Genomic DNA, 21,914 nt, shown 5'->3' on the forward strand with positions numbered 1-21,914 from the left:
GGCGCTCCTTCCCTTCCGAGCTCTGCCATGCGCCCAAATAGTGGTCCCCCCCCATATGTCAGGTATCAGCGTACTCAGGACAAATTGCACAATAACTTTTGCAGTCCAATTTCTCCTGATACCCTTGGTAAAATAAAAAAAACGAACCTGAATTTTTTATGTGAAAAAAAGTTAAATGTTCATTTTTTTTAAACATTCAAAAAATTCCTGTGAAGCACCTGAAGGGTTAATAAACTTCTTGAATCTGGTTTTGAGTACCTTGAGGGGTGCAGTTTTTAGAATGGTGTCACTTTAGGGTAATTTTCTATAATATAGACCCCGCAAAGTGACTTCAAATGTGAGGTGCTCCCTAAAAATAAAATGGTGTTGTAAAAATGAGAAATCGCTGATCAACTTTTAACCCTTATAACTTCCTAACTAAAAAAAAAATTTTGGTTCCCAAATTGTGCTAATGTAAAGTAAACATGTGGGAAATGTTACTTATTAAGTTTTTTTAGTGCCATATCGCTGTGATTTAAGAGCATAAAAATTCAAAGTTGGAAAATTGCGACATTTTCAAAGTTTTCGCCAAATTTCTGTTTTTTTTACACATATAAACGCAAGTTATATGAATGAAATTTTACCACTAAAATGAAGTACAATATGTCACAAGAAAACAACGTCAGAATCACTGGGATCCATGGAAACGTTCCAGAGTTATTACCTCATAAAGGGACAGTGGTCAGAATTGTAAAAATTGGCCTGGGCACTAACATGCAAACCACCCTTGGGAGTAAAGGGGTTAACCTTCCCAATCCCAGCCTTGCTGAAGTATCCCCACATCATCACCAATCATTCACCAAATTTCACAGTGGGTGCAAGACACTTTTGGCTTGTACGCCTCTCCAGTTCTCCGTCTAACCATTAGACAACCAGGTGTTGGGCAAAGTTGAAAATTAGACTCATCCGAGAAGACTACCTTACCCCAGTCCTCTATGGTCCAATCCTTACGGTCTTTGGCAAACTTCAGCCTGGGTCTTCTTTGCTGCTCATTGATGAAAGGATTTTTTCTAGCTTTTCGCCCTCTGCCGGTCAGTAGCTTTGTTGTCCCCAATGTCTGCTGCTTGACCTTGTTGCAATGGACTGCTGTCTTAGAAATTTTAAGGATGGAGGCAACATGACACTCACTGTATCCCTCTGGTAGTAGAGCCAGAATTGAGCCCTTCTTTTCCTCACTCAAGACTTTTCAACTCCTTTGGCATGGTTAAAAGTTATTTTTTCATTCCTATTACTTTTGGGATATTACTAGCACTTGTTTTGCCATCCAGCTTGTCCTATTACAAGAGGATTGTGAACACCACAGCAGGGTTTTTTATACTTTCCTTCGTTAAATAAGATTTGGTTCAGGTGATCACCTAATCAGAAGCACATTAAGTAGAATGAGGTGTACTCTGGTTGCAATTCAATGGACACTGGAATTGAATGGCTGTCAGACATGTAGAGAAGCTGATTTTTACAAAACTGTGCAGTGGTTTCTTAATTTGTGCCAGAGCTGTATATAATAAACATCTTATTGAAAGTCAGGGTGGTAATATATATGGTAGTTATACTGCACATATATTGTTAAGTATTCAGTGCAGCATTATATGCATGGCAAATATGTATTAGTATGAATATTTAAGCTGAATTGGATATAATTGCACATCCATGTTAACCCTCACACTGGAAGTCAAGAGTAACAATATGCATAGCAACACCAATGACATGTAGTTATATAAATCAAAAGTTTAAATAAAGGATGGCAATAACATAAAGGCATATGTCAGGTACAGCGGGCATTACCCATTGGTATAGTTGGAGCTACACCCCAGCTCTCTACCCCCAATGCACGTTTCGCTTTTCGGTAGCTTCCTCAAGGGCGTGGCTTTACATTTTAGGTTTTCTATATATGTCCGGTTCCTCCGATCAGATGATCGTCCGGAACCATTCACGATGCAGGGCTCATCGTATATGCACCAGCGTATGTGCAGCCGCACCAGATAGAAGAGATAGGAGGGCGCACAGGACAGGACCCCAGGAGGAAGCGCGCACGCGTGTGCATCGCCTAAATAACACATGATTAAATGCATGTGAATAAAGTGCACTAGTACAGGATTTGAAGAATACATGGGACAAAAGCGTACGTAATGTAGTGTGCATATAAAGGGAATAACAGTTCCAAATATACATTGCATGCTATATAAAAGCACATTTGTAAATATCTTTCACACCACCCCATGTACCTCATTTATGCACAACAAAATATACGTATTGTACAGTCTAGCATAGAGGGTTATAATATATACGCTGATAAACAATGTAAATACGATGTTTTACAGTCCCATGGATGTTTGGGAGTTTCCTCCAAAGGCAGAGCGCACTTAACCATGTATCTTCGAATTGCATGTGTGGATAAGGCTATAACTACCATATGTATTACCACCCTGACTGTCAATAGGATGGTTATCATCATATATTCAGCACTTATCACTTTGCTGGCATCTACCCTTGGTTTACTTTACATACAGTGCCTACAAGTAGTATTCAACCCCCTGCAGATTTAGCAGGTTTGATAAGATGCAAATAAGTTAGAGCCTTCAAACTTCACACAACAGCAGGATTTATTAACAGATGCATAAATCTTACAAACCAAAAAATTATGTTGCTCAGTTAAATTTTAATAAATTTTAAACATAAAAGTGTGGGTCAATTATTATTCAACCCCTAGGTTTAATATTTTGTGGAATAACCCTTGTTTGCAATTACAGCTAATAATCGTCTTTTATAAGACCTGATCAGGCCGGCACAGGTCTCTGGAGTTATCTTGGCCCACTCCTCCATGCAGATCTTCTCCAAGTTATCTAGGTTCTTTGGGTGTCTCATGTGGACTTTAATCTTGAGCTCCTTCCACAAGTTTTCAATTGGGTTAAGGTCAGGAGACTGACTAGGCCACTCCAACACCTTGATTTTTTGCCTCTTGAACCAGGCCTTGGTTTTCTTGGCTGTGTGCTTTGGGTCGTTGTCTTGTTGGAAGATGAAATGACGACCCATCTTAAGATCCTTGATGGAGGAGCGGAGGTTCTTGGCCAAAATCTCCAGGTAGGCCGTGCTATCCATCTTCCAATGGATGCGGACCAGATGGCCAGGCCCCTTGGCTGAGAAACAGCCCCACAGCATGATGCTGCCACCACCATGCTTGACTGTAGGGATGGTATTCTTGGGGTCGTATGCAGTGCCATCCAGTCTCCAAACGTCACGTGTGTGGTTGGCACCAAAGATCTCGATCTTGGTCTCATCAGACCAGAGAACCTTGAACCAGTCTGTCTCAGAGTCCTCCAAGTGATCATGAGCAAACTGTAGACGAGCCTTGACATGACGCTTTGAAAGTAAAGGTACCTTACGGGCTCGTCTGGAACGGAGATCATTGCGGTGGAGTACGTTACTTATGGTATTGACTGAAACCAATGTCCCCACTGCCATGAGATCTTCCCGGAGCTCCTTCCTTGTTGTCCTTGGGTTAGCCTTGACTCTTCGGACAAGCCTGGCCTCGGCACGGGAGAAAACTTTCAAAGGCGGTCCAGGCCGTGGAAGGCTAACAGTAGTTCCATAAGCCTTCCACTTCCGGATGATGCTCCCAACAGTGGAGACAGGTAGGCCCAACTCCTTGGAAAGGGTTTTGTACCCCTTGCCAGCCTTGTGACCCTCCACGATCTTGTCTCTGATGGCCTTGGAATGCTCCTTTGTCTTTCCCATGTTGACCATGTATGAGTGCAGTTCACAAGTTTGGGGAGGGTCTTAAATAGTCAGAAAAGGCTGGAAAAAGAGATAATTAATCCAAACATGTGAAGCTCATTGTTCTTTGTGCCTGAAATACTTCTTAATACTTTAGGGGAACCAAACAGAATTCTGGTTGTTTGAGGGGTTGAATAATAAATGACCCTCTGAATAAACTTTTCACAATTTAAAATAAAATTAAACAAAGAAATAACATTCTTTTTTGCTGCAGTGCATTTCACACTTCCAGGCTGATCTACAGTCCAAATGTCACAATGCCAAGTTAATTCCGAATGTGTAAACCTGCTAAATCTGCAGGGGGTTGAATACTACTTGTAGGCACTATATATAACACCCTTTGCTCCGTTTACTCTGGCTCTACTGTCACTGTTATGTTTAAACCCTTTTATGAATAAAAAAAAATGTGGATTTTTATCGAATAGCATGGACTCGCGTTCCTCTTTGTATAAACCATTCAAACAGTGTTGGCACCGCATCTTCCAGGGCTCGTCGGAAAATGTTATGCCATATGTACTGTAGCCAATCAAGTATTACTAATAGGCTGCTTTGCTCACACTTACATCAGACGTTCAAATTTCATTGAAGGGAAGTGTGAGGAAAGCAGCCCTTCAGCGGCTGCAGAATGTACGTGGAATAGAAAGGTAAGGCAGGTCACTGAACAGCACCGATGCAGGAGGCGAGTAGAAGCTTTTTTTTACTTCACATGAGGGAAGTTGTCCAACGACTGTACAATCCCTTTAATAACCCCTTTTTGTTTCCTATCACTGACCTAATGGTTACCCCATTTTTCCTAGTCCCACTGTCCTCATATTCCTTTGAAAAGTCCACATATCCCTGCGCTAGTCTAGAACTTGCCGTACTTCCTGATAAAATCTTACCAGTTTAGTCTGACTGGTCAAATCCTTCAATATCAATATTCAATAACCCATGTTTCTGCTGTGTTATGAAGTTATTCCTATCACGATCAACTCTAAAAAATCTCAGCTTTTGGCTATAATTGCGGTTAAACTTAAACAGCCCTTCTTTTTCTGGAATCCGTTTTTGACCCCTTTTTGAAAATTTGCAGCATATTTGCTATGCACCAGTTCTCCACAAATGACACTGTTATAATGGATTTATTAAATACACTCTTCAACACTGAAATTGTAGTGCGAAAAAGGAAAGTTGCGGAATTATGAAAATCACAGTATCAAGAAACATGTTAATGTTATGCAAATGATGATGAAAACAAGGAAACCAAACGTTGAAAATTTCTCCATTTATTCAGTATTGTGTAAAAGTGCAATGTGCAAAAATAAGTGTACTTAATCTTGTTAATAGCATGCCAAAGCATGTGTTATTGTTTGTCTGATAAATGTTCTAACATGCTGGTCACTTGGACACACAAATAATCAAAATCCTATGCTGACAGCTCCCTATGTAATTGAAGACCAATTACAGTGCCTTGCAAAAGTATTCGGTCCCCTGGAACTTTTCAACCTTTTCCCACATATGCTTCAAACATAAAGATACCAAATGTAAATTTTTGGTGAAGAATCAACAACAAGTGGGACACAATTGTGAAGTTGAACGAAATTTATTGGTTATTTTAAATTTTTGTGGAAAGTCAAAAACTGAAAAGTGGGGCGTACATTATTCGGCCCCTTTAACTTAATACTTTGTTGCGCCACCTTTTGCTGCGATTACAGCTGCAAGTTGCTTGGGGTATGTCTCTATCAGTTTTGTACATCGAGAGACTGAAATTCTTGCCCATTCTTCCTTGGCAAACAGCTCGCGCTCAGTGAGCTTTGATGGAGATTGTTTGTGAACAGCAGTTTTCAGCTCTTTCCACAGATTCTCGATTGGATTCAGGTCTGGACTTTGACTTGGCCATTCTAACACCTGGATATGTTTATTTGTGAACCATTCCATTGTAGATTTTGCTTTATGTTTGGGATCATTGTCTTGTTGGAAGACAAATCTCCGTCCCAGTCTCAGGTCTTTTGCAGACTCCAACAGGTTTTCTTCAAGAATGGTCCTGTATTTGGCTCCATCCATCTTCCCATCAATTTTAACCATCTTCCCTGTCTCTGCTGAAGAAAAGCAGGCCCAAACCATGATGCTGCCACCACTATGTTTGACAGTGGGGATGGTGTGTTCAGGGTGATGAGCTATGTTGCCTTTACGCCAAACATATCGTTTGGCATTTTTGTCAAAAAGTTTGATTCTGGTTTCATCTGACCAGAGCACCTTCTTCCACATGTTTGATGCGTCTCCCAGGTGGCTTGCTGCAAACTTTAAATGACACTTTTTATGGATATCTTTGCGAAATTGCTTTCTTCTTGCCACTCTTCCATAAAGGCCAGATTTGTGCAGTGTACGACTGATCGTTGTCCTATGGACAGACTGTCCCACCTCAGCTGTAGATCTCTGCAGTTCATCCAGAATGATCATGGGCCTCTTGGCTGCATCTCTGATCAGTCTTCTCCTTGTTTGAGATGAAGGTTTAGAGCAGGGGTGGGGAATCTTTTTTCTGCCAAGGGCCATTTGGATATTTATACCATCCTTCGGGGGGCCGTACAAACTCCGCCCACAAATTACATCCTGACTCTGGCACTGGTGTCAGGATGTAATCTTTCATTGCATGCCCTTCAGTGTTCATTAGTGAACACTGCATGTGTGTGCTGACAGAGCAAGAAAAAATTAATGAGTTTGTGGCAATCAAAATACAGCTCCATGCCCAAGAATGCGGTCCCTGAGAATCTGCCCGGGGGCCTGATAAAAGGTCATCGAGGGCCGTAAATGGCCCTGGGGCCTGAGGTTCCCCATACCTGGTTTAGAGGGACGCCCGGGTCTTGGTAGATTTGCAGTGGTATGATACTCCTTCCATTTCAATATGATTACTTGCACAGTGCTCCTTGGGATGTTTACAGTTTTGGAAATCATTTTGTATCCAAATCAGGCTTTAAACTTCTCAACAACAGTATCACGGACCTGCCTGTTGAGTTCCTTGATCTTCATGATGCTCTCTGTGCTTCAAACAGAACCCTGAGACTATCACAGAGCAGGTGCATTTATACAGAGACTTGATTACACACAGGTGGATTATATTTATCATCATTAGTCATTTAGGACAACATTGGATCATTTAGAGATCCACAATGAACATCTGGAGTGAGTTTGCTGCACTGAAAGCTAAGAGGCCGAATAATATTGCACGCCCCACTTTTCAGTTTTTGACTTTCCACAAAAATTTAAAATAACCAATAAGTTTCATTCAACTTCACAATTGTGTTCCACTTATTGTTGATTCTTCCTCAAAAATTTACATTTGGTATCTTTATGTTTGAAGCACGATATGTGGGAAAAGGTTGAAAAGTTCCAGGGGGGCCAAATACTTTTGCAAGGCACTGTACAAACAAGATGTGTTAGATGGGAAACAAGTCCGGAAACACTGCAGGCCATAGTAACACCAATTCGCCCCAGCAAGCTGTTCACAGAAACACGAGCAACATATGGCCTGCTGATGTCGTGAATGTATTGCATTTTAATTATGTTAATGACATCATTTGTGATTTCATCCTACGCACTGCAAAGTGTGAAGCCGCAATGAAAATCGGATAGGAAGAATTGCATGCAGCTAATTTAACTACTTCTGGACTGCCCATAGACTATAAATTCTAAAACATCATTGAATATTAACGTAGCTGCGCCAGATTGTGCAGTTTTAGTACTGGGGACAGCAAGACTACGCAAAAAGAAGGCAGAGAGGGTTTGTTACCTTCTCTGCATTTCCGATTGCTATATACCTAGTGCTGTACAAGTGTTCGCTCGGTGTAGGGAGACAGCAGGAGCTTCTGGGTCCTAGGAGAACTAGTTAGCTTTGCCATGCAGGCAAGAGGATGAATTTCTACTCTAACTGAGGATAGCAAGCCAGCCCTCATTACAAGGGAAATTAGATATTTGAAAAAAAAAAAATTAGACATTGAAATGCCCCTTTTATGACCTTTGTCGGGATCTGTACTCACTCGGCTGCAGTTGATGTAGGCACAGGGAGCTGTATCACTGGAACGTCTAAGTTTATTCAAATGACAAACTGCTCTGGTTAGGAAAAACAAATGAGCAGCATTTTCCGGAACAAAGTAACAAATAGAAAAATAAACACTCCATATAGTACAGTGGATCGGCCTGCACAGGTCAGAGTCTTTAGCACACACACAATGGAGGTCTCCAAACCTCCAGCCTGACACTGAATGAGACTATTGGCCTCCATTTTATTCACCAAACCATGCCCCTGGGGTGGGGATATGTGAGCGGTTATTCCCACCCATGTCTTAAGACCACTCGAAAAACCCGGCCCTGGAGCGGCCCAAACAAATTCTCTCAGCGCTGTATGTGCTGGAGCATACTTCCGAGCTCACATCACCGCAGCTAACAGCCAAGATGACACATATCTCCCCTCAAGGACTTGTCCGGAGGGCTATTTAACAAACCCTCCCCGTCTGCCCAAAGCCGGGGGACTTGGCACCTTCTGCCAACAAACAGTGGATCCTCGACAGAGCATCAGTATTGCCATTCAGTTTCCCTGACCTATGCTCTACATGGAAGCTGAAATCCTCAATTATTAGGAGCCACCTGGTTACTCGGGTATTGTTCCCTTTTTCTCCCTAATCCACTTCACAGGGGCATGGTCTGACACCAGTCTTAACTTCCTGCCCAAGAGGTAGTACCTTAGAGCAGGGGTCCCCAACCGCCGGTCCGCGGCCCAGCACCGGGCCGCTGCAGTGCCCTTGCCGGTCCGCGGACACAAGGTGAGCCAGGGGCGGTCAGTGGCATAGCGGGGGCTGGGGCGGCGCGCAGCAGCTCTTAGCGGCGGGCAGGGAGCGATCAAGCAGCTCCGCTGCCTGCAAGAGGGAATAGCAGGAGCGGAGCTGCAAGGACCCATCCAGCTTCCTGCCCGCCGCCCGCGCTTCCTGTCTCTGACTGACACAGAGAGGAGCGCGGCCGCTGCTGTGTCAGTGCGAGGAAGCGCGGGCGGCGGACAGGTGAGAGGAGAGAGGTGGTGTGTGTGTGTATATGTATGTCTGTCTGTGTGTGTGTATAATGTGTGTACATGTATGTCTGTGTGTGTGTGTGTGTGTGTGTGTGTTGGTCTGTGTTTGTGTAGCCTGGCCCTGGAGGAGATGGGGACATGAGGAGAAGGCCATGAGGGGAGTGATGGGGTGAAGGCAATGATGGGGAGAAGGGAGTGATGCGGTGAAGGCAATGATGGGGAGAAGGGAGTGATGGGGTGAAGGCAATGATGGGGAGAGGGGAGTGATGGGGTGAAGGCAATGATGGAGAGACGGCAGTGATGGGGTGAAGGCAATGATGGGGAGAAGGGAGTGATGGGGTGAAAGCAATGATGGGGAGAAGGGAGTGATGGGGTGAAGGCAATGATGGGGAGAGGGGAGTGATGGGGTGAAGGCAATGATGGGGAGAAGGCAGTGATGGGGTGAAGGCAATGATGGGGAGACAGCAGTGATGGGGTGAAGGCAATGATGGAGAGACAGCAGTGATGGGGTGAAGGCAATGATGGGGAGACAGCAGTGATGGGGTGAAGGCAATGATGGGGAGACGGCAGTGATGGGGTGGAGGCAATGATGGGGAGACAGCAGTGATGGGGTGAAGGCAATGATGGAGAGACAGCAGTGATGGGGTGAAGGCAATGATGGGGAGACAGCAGTGATGGGGTGAAGGCAATGATGGGGAGACGGCAGTGATGGGGTGAAGGCAATGATGGGGAGACAGCAGTGATGGGGTGAAGGCAATGATGGGGAGACAGCAGTGATGGGGTGAAAGCAATGATGGGGAGACAGCAGTGATGGGGTGAAGGCAATGATGGAGAGATGGCAGTGATGGGGTGAAGGCAATGATGGGGAGATGGCAGTGATGGGGTGAAGGCAATGATGGAGAGACGGCAGTGATGGGGTGAAGGCAATGATGGAGAGACAGCAGTGATGGGGTGAAGGCAATGATGTGGAGACAGCAGTGATGGGGTGAAGGCAATGATGGGGAGACAGCAGTGATGGGGTGAAGGCAATGATGGAGAGACAGCAGTGATGGGGTGAAGGCAATGATGGAGAGACGGCAGTGATGGGGTGAAGGCAATGATGGAGAGACAGCAGTGATGGGGTGAAGGCAATGATGGGGAGACAGCAGTGATGGGGTGAAGGCAATGATGGGGAGACAGCAGTGATGGGGTGAAGGCAATGATGGGGAGACAGCAGTGATGGGGTGAAGGCAATGATGGAGAGATGGCAGTGATGGGGTGAAGGCAATGATGGGGAGAGGGGAATGATGGGGTGAAGGCAATGATGGGGAGACAGCAGTGATGGGGAGAAGACAATGATGGGGAGAAGGGAGTGATGGGGTGAAGGCAATGATGGGGAGAAGGGGGTGATGGAGCACTTATTCAAAACCTATGGTGAGTTGAGTCACATTATAAATGTTATTTAATTATAAGTATGCACTGCTACACTACAACCGTGTCCATAGCCCCGCCCCCTTATGACCAAAGCCCCGCCCCTGCCACACCTCCATCCCCGCCCTGCCGGGCCATGGAAGAATGGTCTTGCTTGAAACCGGTCCCCGGTGCAAAAAAGGTTGGGGACCACTGCCTTAGAGAGTCCAAAGCTCATTTGATGGCTAAACATTCCTTCTCCACTATGGAGTAGTTTTTTTCGAAGGATGACAACTTTCGGCTGAGATACCATATGGGGTGCTCTTCCCAGTTCACCTCTTGGGACAAGACAGCTCTCAGCCTGACATCCAACACGTCTGTCTGGACCACAAGCGATACACTTGGTGGAGGAGTTACGAATCGTGTAGCATAGTCCAGTATCACCAGGATATTCTCATGTCCTCTGGCAGACTAGACCAAGGGTCCTACTAGATCCATGGTTATGTGATCAAACGGTACCTCAATCATGGGCAACGGCACCAAGGGGCTACGAAAAAGGGCCACTGGCGATGTCAGTTGGCAGGCGGGACAGGACCTAAAGAAATTCACAATATCACGGTGACAACCGGGCCAGTAGAACCTCTGGAGAATCTGTTCCTGGGTTTTCTCTACAACCACGTGACCACCTAACATGTGTATGGGCCATTTCTAACACTGTGCATATGTATGGCCCTGGCACCAGTAACTGCTCAATTATCTCTCCTCTCAGTTTGGTGACAAGATATATCATCTCCCCATTCATGGCAAAATGTGGGTATTGAGTGTCAGCCCCCGGCTCTTGAGCAACACCATTAAAGGGAACCTGTCATCCCCCCCCCCAGGGCGTCTTTAACTAAAATAGCCACCTGCAGCAGCACTAAGACTGCATTCTGTGAAGGTGGCTCTTCTGTTTCTGACTCCCCATTAACGGCGAAATATTGACTTTTATAACTAGGTCCTCATACATGGAATCTGACAAAGAGGTATGGCGTGTCCCTCTGTTTAAACCGCCTCCCAGCTATCAACCCCCCTGTAGCGTCCCGGCACCATCTCCTCCTTCTCCTCCTGTGTTGGATGCCGGAGGGCGCCAGCGTTGTTCCAACAGTTCTCGGGCGTGTGCAGTTAATACGTTGCGTTTGGCGCAGGTCGCCGCATCGTCAAAAAGATGCATGCGGAGGCATCCACATTCATCGGCACAGCCTGCGTACCTAATGCTAAAGGTAGCTTACGCAGGTTGCATGACGACAGAGGCGGGGCTGAACGGAGGAGGCGTAGCAGGGGATGGAGCTTCACGGAGGAGGCGTAGCAGGGGATGGAGCTTCACGGAGGAAGCCCGCAGCCTTCAGCAGCTCCTCCATACGCTAGTGTGAAACTAGCCTTATTAGATCATTTGTACAAACTGTCCTGATGTTTCAGCCTGCAGGTCTGACCATAAGTTATCAAACATCAGATTGCAGGGGTTGGAAGAGAGGCTGGAATCAGACAGTATTTAGGCCATGAGAAGCGTTGAGAAATAGCACCCTCCAATGTGGCAAGAGTGTACTAGCCGTCATTATTACAAACTGAAATAGAACAGTTTTGTGTAGAGCGCAGCACAGCGTACATTACCTTACTCAAGACCCTATGAGAAACACAAGAATGTATAAATACCTTACAAAAGGACCTTGTCACTTATGGTAGCTACCTGAGATTCCTTCTCTATAGGTTGTAAAGACCCTTTATATAGCCTAATATAGGATTGTGTAACAGTCTATGTCCACACGTGATGTTTTTGTGCATGCTAATAAAGTTTAGTGACAAAAAAAATCTGATTCTACTTCATAAAGTTCTGGCACAAAAAATGCAGCAAAACCTTATACCTGCGCTTTTGCTGCTTTTTTTCACCACCCATTATTTTCAATGAGTGAAAAACACTGAAAGAAGTGACATGCTCCATTGTGCAAAAACCAAGAAAAGCACAAAATACTGAGGACAAAAAAAGACAACCTACGTGTGTGAGACTTCTGAAATCTCAGACTTTGCTGGTAATGTAAAATGCAGCTGAAAATTTGCATAAGAAAAAAACCGCATCCAAAAAGCCACGTGCGAACATACCCTAAATGTGGCTTAGATAAAAGTATGCGTAATTCAAAATACTCACGGATATAACTATAAAATGTGCTGTCAAGATACATTTGGAAACTGAAAATAGCTTTAGATTTGTCTCACAAGACTACTTGCAGTAGCTATCGTCTATACTTTTGTCACAAAACATTTCATGTATCGCACAAGTTTTTCTCCGATATTGAAACAGATTGAAAAGAATGCACAACTTTCACAAACAAGCATGAAATCATCTAATTTGGAAAAATAAACTTTGTAATGAATAACTTGATCCACTGACACTGGCCCATTTTTCATAATGTCAATGAGCTATCATTATCACTGGATGCTATGTCACTACAAAACAGGGTGGTCCAAAGTCCCGAATTTCAGATAGTTGGGGGACCCTGAATGAAGTTTCAAAAGGCAGCCCCTTTGGCATATATCAAGAGGCTCAATTACATTTTCCCTAATGAATACTTTTATGTAGGAGACTTGTTACCCCATACATAAAAGAACTTGTGACAAAACGTGTCCCCTATGAAGCCCATTTAGATCACTATGTTAACTTGTAAATCTGACTTACCAACAGGAAAACATTAAATAGTGTGTGCTGACAGTATAAACTAAACATATGGGTCCAGATTCATCATTCACGTTTTGTTTTTTAAGTCACTTTTCATTTTTTATATTGTGATATTCATTGCCATTTTATGTACCTACCCGCATCATGAATAGTGTGCCAAGTAAAAAAAAAAAAAAAAAAAGGTCCTTATATTTGTTTTTGACCTGTTTTGACTTTTTAAAGCAAAAACTTACTCTTTGCAAAGTGATGCAAAAATTGTACCAACATTTCTGGAGTACATAAAATCCTCTTGGGGTGCGTGGGGGGGGGGGGGGGGGGAATTGAGAACATTTACAAGCAATTTGTGTGACTTTTGTAAAAAGTCCCAATTGATGAATCAGTCAAAAACATCTGGAACTCACAAACTCCACCCATAATGGCGAACATAAGAATAGCCAGGCACGCATATCAAACAGGCTTTAAAAAAGATGCAAATTAAAATAATCATGTTGGAGCCATGATTCATGTTAGTCCACTTGGTGCAACAGCTCTCCAAGGTGTGCTCACTCCTTTCTAGATGCAGACTAATGAGCAGATCTAATTTGACGCAGGTGTTAGTTTTGGGAATGACAATTTACAGGATGATTCCATAATTTTTTCCTCAGAATTTAGTGATTCCATAATTTTTCCCCTATGTTTGGTTTAAAAAACTAACCATTACGGACTACCACATTTTTTGTTCTTGATTTCTTTTAGTGTTTTTAAAGCCAGAAAGTTGCCATTTGAATTGAGTTAAGTTTTGTGCCATGTCTGTTATCTGCTTTTTTTCAAAATTAAACAACTGAATGAACATCCTCCAAGGCCGGAAATTCCATAATTTTTGCCAGGGGTTGTAGTGTGCTCAGTAGGGTGACCGCAAAAAATCGATGTCGGAATTTTGTCCATCTGGACCTCACAAAACTATTCCCCTTTCCAGATATTGAGAGAGCCAAAATTTGAGCTCGATCAAACGACGTTAACCTGTGCCGCTCGTCGCTCAAAGTTTGAAAAAATCCAAATTGAGGTATTTTAAGATTTAGGTATTTTGCATAGTCTGTTAGACTATAATGAATGTGACAACAACATTGCAGAAATAGCCCTGACCAAATTCTCGAACCATTTGTGGTATTTGAATGCAGAGTTGGTGGGATTATCGTTTTTTGATCCCACCATTACAGACAATGAAAAGTTGTTAATGGCTAATAAATTGCTCAGTAGCACAGATGAACCATCAGAGCACGCTAGGGTTGTAAATCCAAAAGTTAGGAAAGAAAAATTAAAAGAGGTAGGAAGTAACCGACTTTAACGACCTTCTGACAAAAGATGAAGAACAAAGCAATATGTCCTGCAAGTTGTAAGCAAATGCCGAGCATTATATTCTGACGTTTCAAAAACTACTTTAACAAAAGCTCTAGAATAGATAAGATAACTACGTAAAATTATCAACTCATGTAGGTTAGCGTGCTCTGATGGTTCATCTGTGCTACTGAGCAATTTATTAGCCATTAACAACTTTTCATTGTCTGTAATGGTGGGATCAAAAAACGATAATCCCACCAACTCTGCATTCAAATACCACAAATGGTTCGAAAATTTGGTCAGGGCTATTTCTGCAATGTTGTTGTCACATTCTTTATAGTCTAACAGACTATGCAAAATACCTAAATCTTAAAATACCTCAATTTGGATTTTTTTCAAACTTTGAGCGACGAGCGGCACGGGTTAACGTCGTTTGATCGAGCTCAAATTTTGGCTCTCTCAATATCTGGAAAGGGGAATCGTTTTGTGGGGTCCAGACGAACAAGATTCCGACATTTCCCCCCCCCCCCATATGAGATCCGGTCACCCTAGTGCTCAGTGCACTTCTTGGCATGGTTAAACCTCTGAGCCGCCTGCTGGTTTCAGGCATTCCCCGCTTGTCTCACTGATGATTGGATGATTGGCATAGCTGGTTGGCTTGTGCACCAAGCACCCTAATTAAAGGGAGTCTGTCACCCAATTTTTCGACTATAAGGGGTGGATAACACATCCGTTTTTTGACGTCCGTCAAAATCCGCCGTTTTGGGAAAAAAAAACGGATCCGCCATTTTTTTTTGGCGGATCCGTTTTTTTCCCCATAGACTTGCATTAGTGGCTAAAGCGGATCCGTCCAAAAAAACGGATCCGATAGCATCAGTTTGTGGCAAAACGGAAACGGATCCGTTTTTTCACACTTTGGCGGACGCCAAAAAACTGATGTGTGAAACAGGCCTAAGCTGCCTGCACCAACATCAGGGATTTATCTACAGCATTCTGTAATGCTGTAGATAAGCTCCCGATGTAACCTGAAAGAAAAAGAAAAAAAAAATTGTTAGATTATACTCACCCTGGCGTTCGGTCTGGTCCGATGGGTGGATGGGTGTCGCCATCTGGTCCGGCGCCTCCCATCTTCTAATGGTGACATCCTCTTCTTTGCGGGAGAGGTCCGGCGCCTGCGCACTGCAGTATTCTGCTCTGCCCTCAACAGGGCATAGCAGTATGCCTGCGCTGGGGCCACGACAGGCAGCAAAGAGGACGTCACCATTAGAAGATGGGAGGTGCTGGACCGCAACACCCATCAAACCAAGACCGGACCCCCCCCCCCCCGGTGAGTATAATCGAACTCCTTTTTCTTCTCTTTCAGGTTACTTCAGGGGCTTATCTACAGCATTACAGAATGCTATAGATAAGCCCCTGATGTCGGTGCCGGCAGCTCATAGTCGAAAAATGGGGTGACAGATTCCCTTTAACATTGCTGTGGAGTTGCTAAGCCAAACCTCCAACTTTTCAATTTCCCTGACTCCGACTCCACAGCACTGCCTCACTACTGAGCAAATACATAAAGTGCAGCACAGATTCATCTCAACTAAAAGCCGAGATCCTTAGATCAAGATTAGAACAGACATTTAGAGAACATGTCATAACTTTCCCAAATTCTTATGAAAACATTTACAGCGCAATCTGCATTTCTAGGAGTCGGAGTCAGTCCATTTTATACTGACTACACAGCCCTGTTAATCAGCCTATTTGATTAAAGAACTGTCTAAGGCAGGGGTCAATACCCGGCACTGACGCCGTCACTCGCGACCAGAGTGTCCAGCTGCATGTATTTCTAAACAGCTGAGCAATCTGGTCCAAGTGCCGACAACAGCGCCGGGTATTGAGATGCAAGACTCGTGCTAGTATCTCACAAGTGTGACCCCCGGCCTAAAGTAGAGATCAGCGAACAGGCAAAATTTGGATTTGCCTGTTCGCCAGAATTCCAGAAAACTCGATTAGCTGAGAAGTTATTCTCCATAAATTGATTAGCCCTTATAATTCTCTGGGGTATCCAACCAGACCCCCCCCCCCCCTCGACAATAATATACGTTAAAAAAAAAAAAAAAAAAAAAAAAAAAAACCTCTCCAGCCACTCTGTTCCTTATCATCACCTGTCTTGGTCTTCATCTTATCGTTCTATCACAGGCATTGAATCCATGGGCCTCTCACACAAGGCCAGGACTTCCGATGTGGGCCAAGACCTAGCATGGGCAAAATGGTCCCTCATCAGAGCCAGAAGTCCTGGCCTAGCGTCAAGAGGTTTGGGGATTCACCCTTTGGGATCGAAAGATACAAGGATGGGATGGGTGATGGTGAGGACTGAGTGAGTCTTGAGTGAAGTTAGTGGTGCATATAATTTTTTCATCCTTTTAGTAGCTTATTACAAGCTCAGCAAAATGGCAACCGAAGAACAAAAAAAAAAAAATTTACATTTTGGCAATTGTGGATTTTATAATATTCGAGAATTCAATTCTATTCTAGTATATTTGCTCATCAAAATTTCAACCACCAGAGAAGATGTACCTCTTGCAAAGACAAGTCCACCAATATCTTTAACTAGGCAGTCCAGTCATGTTACCGAGAAAATGTCATTTGAATCAATATGTAATTAAGACTGAAGTGCTTTCGGTGTGTGGAAGCACTTCCCAAGCCACTATTCTCCCCAGTTCTATGTCCACCAAGGGACATCTTCCACTTGAGTGACAGTTTATTTGCTATTTAACATCAAGCAAATGAACGGTCAAGCAGAAGAAAGCAGCGTGAGGAATAGAGCTGTTGACAGCACAAGATTGGGAAGTGCTTGCACACACTGAAAGCACTTCAGCCTCATTTGCATATTCTTTAAAATGCTAACTTCTCAGTAATTGAGGAATGGACTGGCCTGGTCAAGGTATTGCTTGTCTTACAAGAGCTATATGCACATTTAAAATAGTTTTTTTTTTGGGGGGGGGTGAAATCCTGCTGCCAAAATTCCCTTTCATTTCTGCAGCACAAAGGAGGCAACTAGAACACTAAGGGTGTGTGCACACATTGCGGATTCTGCTGCGGATTTTTCAGCGCAGATTTGTCTAAATCCACAGGTTACAAGACCTGCGATTTATCTGCGGATTTACTGCAGATTAGCCTGCGGTTTTCCCCTGTGGTTTGACACCTGTCATGGTGCAGGTGCCAAACCGCTGCGGAATCCGCACAAAGAAGTGACATGCTGGGGATTTAAAACCGTGGAAAAATCTGCAACGTGTGCACTGCGTTTTTCATTTTGCATAGACTTAAATGGTAATGTACACCGCAGCAGAAACTGCTGCAGAATCCGCAACGTGTGCACACCCTAAGGCTACTTTCACACATCAGTTTTTTGCCGTCAGGCAGGATCCGGCTATTTTTAGAAAAAACGGATCCGGCATAAATTTTGGAGAACTGTAGAAACGGATCCGTTTTTCTGCCGGATCCGTCTAGCAGGTTATATCTGTTCCTGGGGGCTGGCCAATTGGATCTGAGCATGCGCAGACTTAAAAAAACGGATCCGGTGGCTGGATCCGTCTATTTCTGGATCCGGCGCATTCCGGCGCCCATAGACTTTCATTGTAGCAAAAAGCTGGAAGCGCCGGATCCGGCGCTTCCGGCTTTTTCGCCGGAGACAAAAACCGTTACAGTAGCCGTTTTTTCCAGACGCCGGAATGAGACAAGTAGCCGGATCCGGCAAAAAACGGATGAAACGCAATGCCATCCGGCGCGATCCGGCGCTAATGTAAGTCAATGGGGAAAAACTGGATCCGGCATTGCATTTTGCCGGATCCGGTTTTACAAAAAAAAGCCGGATCGCGCCTGACGGCGAAAAACTGATGTGTGAAAGAGGCCTAAGGGTACAAGTTTTAGGGGTAAACCATTTTATTAGCATAGTTTTATACATAATAGGTAAAATCCCAAGCTGATGCTGGGGTCGTATGTGTATACTGACATACAGTAAGCAAAGCTGCCATCTGAGATTAATATCATAAACCTCTGAATAATCCTCCTTTATTAGCATTTATTAACAAACCATATGGATCACTTTCAGGAGCGCCCGTTGCTGACGGTGAATGGGAACCTTTCCGATTTAGATCCAGAAAAAAGTGGCTATGGGGTTAGGGGCAGGAGTAGGTCTGTAATCACTGGAGCGTTATTGACTTGTAACTAAAGTTTGCGAACTTCTACCAGGAGGAGTGTGTCCTCCATGCCATGCCCAGCACCCTGTGAGAATGCCTGGGAGCGGAGTGTGGGCATGAGGCGCCGGTGTACGCCCAGCAGGCTGCAGCACAATGGCTCATGCGCTCCAGCCGCCACCATTGCGCACACAGGGCTGGAGAAGCGCCCTGTGCCCCGGCTCCTCTAGGCAACTCACGGGGGTGCTGGGCTCTCCCCCCCCTGGGTGGGCACGGTACAGGGCAGAGGGGTCGTGCAGCTGAATACCTGCGCTCTGCCCCCTCCTCTCCTGTGCCTGACAACTGGCACAGACTGCAGGGAACCCAGCCGGTGCCATTACAGGAAGCCCCGGACTGACGCGGTGCCGGGGCCAGCAGGTGCAGGCTGCCAGTCCTCCCGCTGCAGCATCCACACAGCAGAGAGTGGGAGCACCAGCCATTACACCCACGAAAGGCCGGACGGAGAGAGCGCGCTGGAGCGCATCAGGCGCAGGAAGCGGCCATAGCGGAGGCGAGCGGGGGAAGAGGCATGAACGCACGGTTATTACCTCAGGCTGGGCAGATGGGCTCAGGAACATGACTCCACAGAGCGCAACCGAGACAGCCACCGAACGACGCGCTCTCACCGTGCGCAACGCCCCGCCAGCAGCCTGCCGACTCTCCAGCCCAGGGCAGGGAGGAGGAGGAGACAGCGCGTCATCAAGCGGCGCCTGGCCAGGGGACCATGGCTCTGTGGTGTACACTGAGGGGAATAGCCCCTGTGCAAGGCGCGTATGTTGTGGGGTTGGGGTACAAGAGGCCAGCTCCGGTACCGGGCGGCGGGAGCACTGCCTCACCTGATACTAGCTGCGCGCCACTCCACCATAGCTGCCAGTGGCTGGACCAGCTCAGCTGCCATTAACTGCTACACTGGCACCTGATGTGGGGATTCTCCTCAGCTACCAGTGTATTCACTTCAGGTGCCAGTGGCTGCTCCATCTCAGCTGCCACTGTATACTTGTATTCACCTCATGTGCCAGTGTATTCACCTCAGCTAAAAGTATATTCACCTCAAGTGCTGATGGCTACTCCATCTCAGCTGCCAATGTATGGATCTCAGCTACCTGTGTATTCACCTCAGGTGCCGGTGACTGCTCCATCTCAGCTGCCAATGTATAGACCTCAGCTACCAGTGTATTCACCTCAGGTGCCAGTGGCTATTCCATCTCAGCTGCCAATGTATGGATCTCAGCTACCTGTGTATTCACCTCAGGTGCCGGTGACTGCTCCATCTCAGCTGCCAATGTATAGACCTCAGCTACCAGTGTATTCACCTCAGGTGCCAGTGGCTATTCCATCTCAGCTGCCAATGTATGGACCTCGGGTGCCAGTATATTCACCTCAGGTGCCAGTGGCTATTCCATCTCAGCTGCCAATGTATGGACCTCAGCTACCAGTGTATTCACCTCAGGTGCCGGTGACTGCTCCATCTCAGCTGCCAATGTATAGACCTCAGCTACCAGTGTATTCACCTCAGGTGCCAGTGGCTATTCCATCTCAGCTGCCAATGTATGGACCTCGGGTGCCAGTATATTCACCTCAGGTGCCAGTGGCTATTCCATCTCAGCTGCCAATGTATGGACCTCAGCTACCAGTGTAGTCACCTCAGGTGCCAGTGGCTATTCCATCTCAGCTGCCAATGTATAGACCTCAGCTACCAGTGTATTCACCTCAGGTGCCAGTGGCTATTCCATCTCAGCTGCCAATGTATGGACCTCGGGTGCCAGTATATTCACCTCAGGTGCCAGTGGCTATTCCATCTCAGCTGCCAATGTATGGACCTCAGCTACCAGTGTATTCACCTCAGGTGCCGGTGACTGCTCCATCTCAGCTGCCAATGTATAGACCTCAGCTACCAGTGTATTCACCTCAGGTGCCAGTGGCTATTCCATCTCAGCTGCCAATGTATGGACCTCGGGTGCCAGTATATTCACCTCAGGTGCCAGTGGCTATTCCATCTCAGCTGCCAATGTATGGACCTCAGCTACCAGTGTATTCACCTCAGGTGCCAGTGGCTATTCCATCTCAGCTGCCAATGTATAGACCTCAGCTACCAGTGTATTCACCTCAGGTGCCAGTGGCTATTCCATCTCAGCTGCCAATGTATGGACCTCGGGTGCCAGTATATTCACCTCAGGTGCCAGTGGCTATTCCATCTCAGCTGCCAATGTATGGACCTCAGCTACCAGTGTATTCACCTCAGGTGCCGGTGACTGCTCCATCTCAGCTGCCAATGTATAGACCTCAGCTACCAGTGTATTCACCTCAGGTGCCAGTGGCTATTCCATCTCAGCTGCCAATGTATGGACCTCGGGTGCCAGTATATTCACCTCAGGTGCCAGTGGCTATTCCATCTCAGCTGCCAATGTATGGACCTCAGCTACCAGTGTATTCACCTCAGGTGCCGGTGACTGCTCCATCTCAGCTGCCAATGTATAGACCTCAGCTACCAGTGTATTCACCTCAGGTGCCAGTGGCTATTCCATCTCAGCTGCCAATGTATGGACCTCGGGTGCCAGTATATTCACCTCAGGTGCCAGTGGCTATTCCATCTCAGCTGCCAATGTATGGACCTCAGCTACCAGTGTATTCACCTCAGGTGCCGGTGACTGCTCCATCTCAGCTGCCAATGTATAGACCTCAGCTACCAGTGTATTCACCTCAGGTGCCGGTGACTGCTCCATCTCAGCTGCCAATGTATAGACCTCAGCTACCAGTGTATTCACCTCAGGTGCCGGTGACTGCTCCATCTCAGCTGCCAATGTATGGATCTCAGCTACCTGTGTATTCACCTCAGGTGCCGGTGACTGCTCCATCTCAGCTGCCAATGTATAGACCTCAGCTACCAGTGTATTCACCTCAGGTGCCAGTGGCTATTCCATCTCAGCTGCCAATGTATGGACCTCGGGTGCCAGTATATTCACCTCAGGTGCCAGTGGCTATTCCATCTCAGCTGCCAATGTATAGACCTCAGCTACCAGTGTATTCACCTCAGGTGCCAGTGGCTATTCCATCTCAGCTGCCAATGTATAGACCTCAGCTACCAGTGTATTCACCTCAGGTGCCAGTGGCTATTCCATCTCAGCTGCCAATGTATGGACCTCGGGTGCCAGTATATTCACCTCAGGTGCCAGTGGCTATTCCATCTCAGCTGCCAATGTATGGACCTCAGCTACCAGTGTATTCACCTCAGGTGCCGGTGACTGCTCCATCTCAGCTGCCAATGTATAGACCTCAGCTACCAGTGTATTCACCTCAGGTGCCAGTGGCTATTCCATCTCAGCTGCCAATGTATGGACCTCGGGTGCCAGTATATTCACCTCAGGTGCCAGTGGCTATTCCATCTCAGCTGCCAATGTATGGACCTCAGCTACCAGTGTATTCACCTCAGGTGCCG

At 45.8% G+C, this 21,914-nt stretch overlaps 1 protein-coding gene across 4 annotated transcripts in view; it reads right to left on the minus strand.

Moving 5' to 3' along the window:
* Positions 1-19,163, minus strand: part of ZNF800 (zinc finger protein 800) — a 113,730-nt gene extending 94,567 nt beyond the window's left edge. For 2 of the 4 annotated variants that reach the window (XM_073573425.1, XM_073573423.1), the window contains exon 1: positions 19,027-19,163. Coding sequence is in view for 1 of the 4 variants with exons in the window: in XM_073573424.1 (XP_073429525.1) it covers positions 19,027-19,056 (30 nt within the window). In the remaining 3 variants the exon portion in view is untranslated. The remainder of the gene's footprint in view (positions 1-19,026) is intronic. The other 2 variants (XM_073573424.1, XM_073573426.1) reach the window with 2 other exon arrangements.
* Positions 19,164-21,914: the final 2,751 nt, after the last annotated feature.

This window comes from Dendrobates tinctorius, unplaced genomic scaffold (assembly GCF_039654945.1).
Source record: "Dendrobates tinctorius isolate UK_male_01 unplaced genomic scaffold, ASM3965494v1 ptg000035l, whole genome shotgun sequence".
NCBI lineage: Eukaryota > Metazoa > Chordata > Amphibia > Anura > Dendrobatidae > Dendrobates > Dendrobates tinctorius.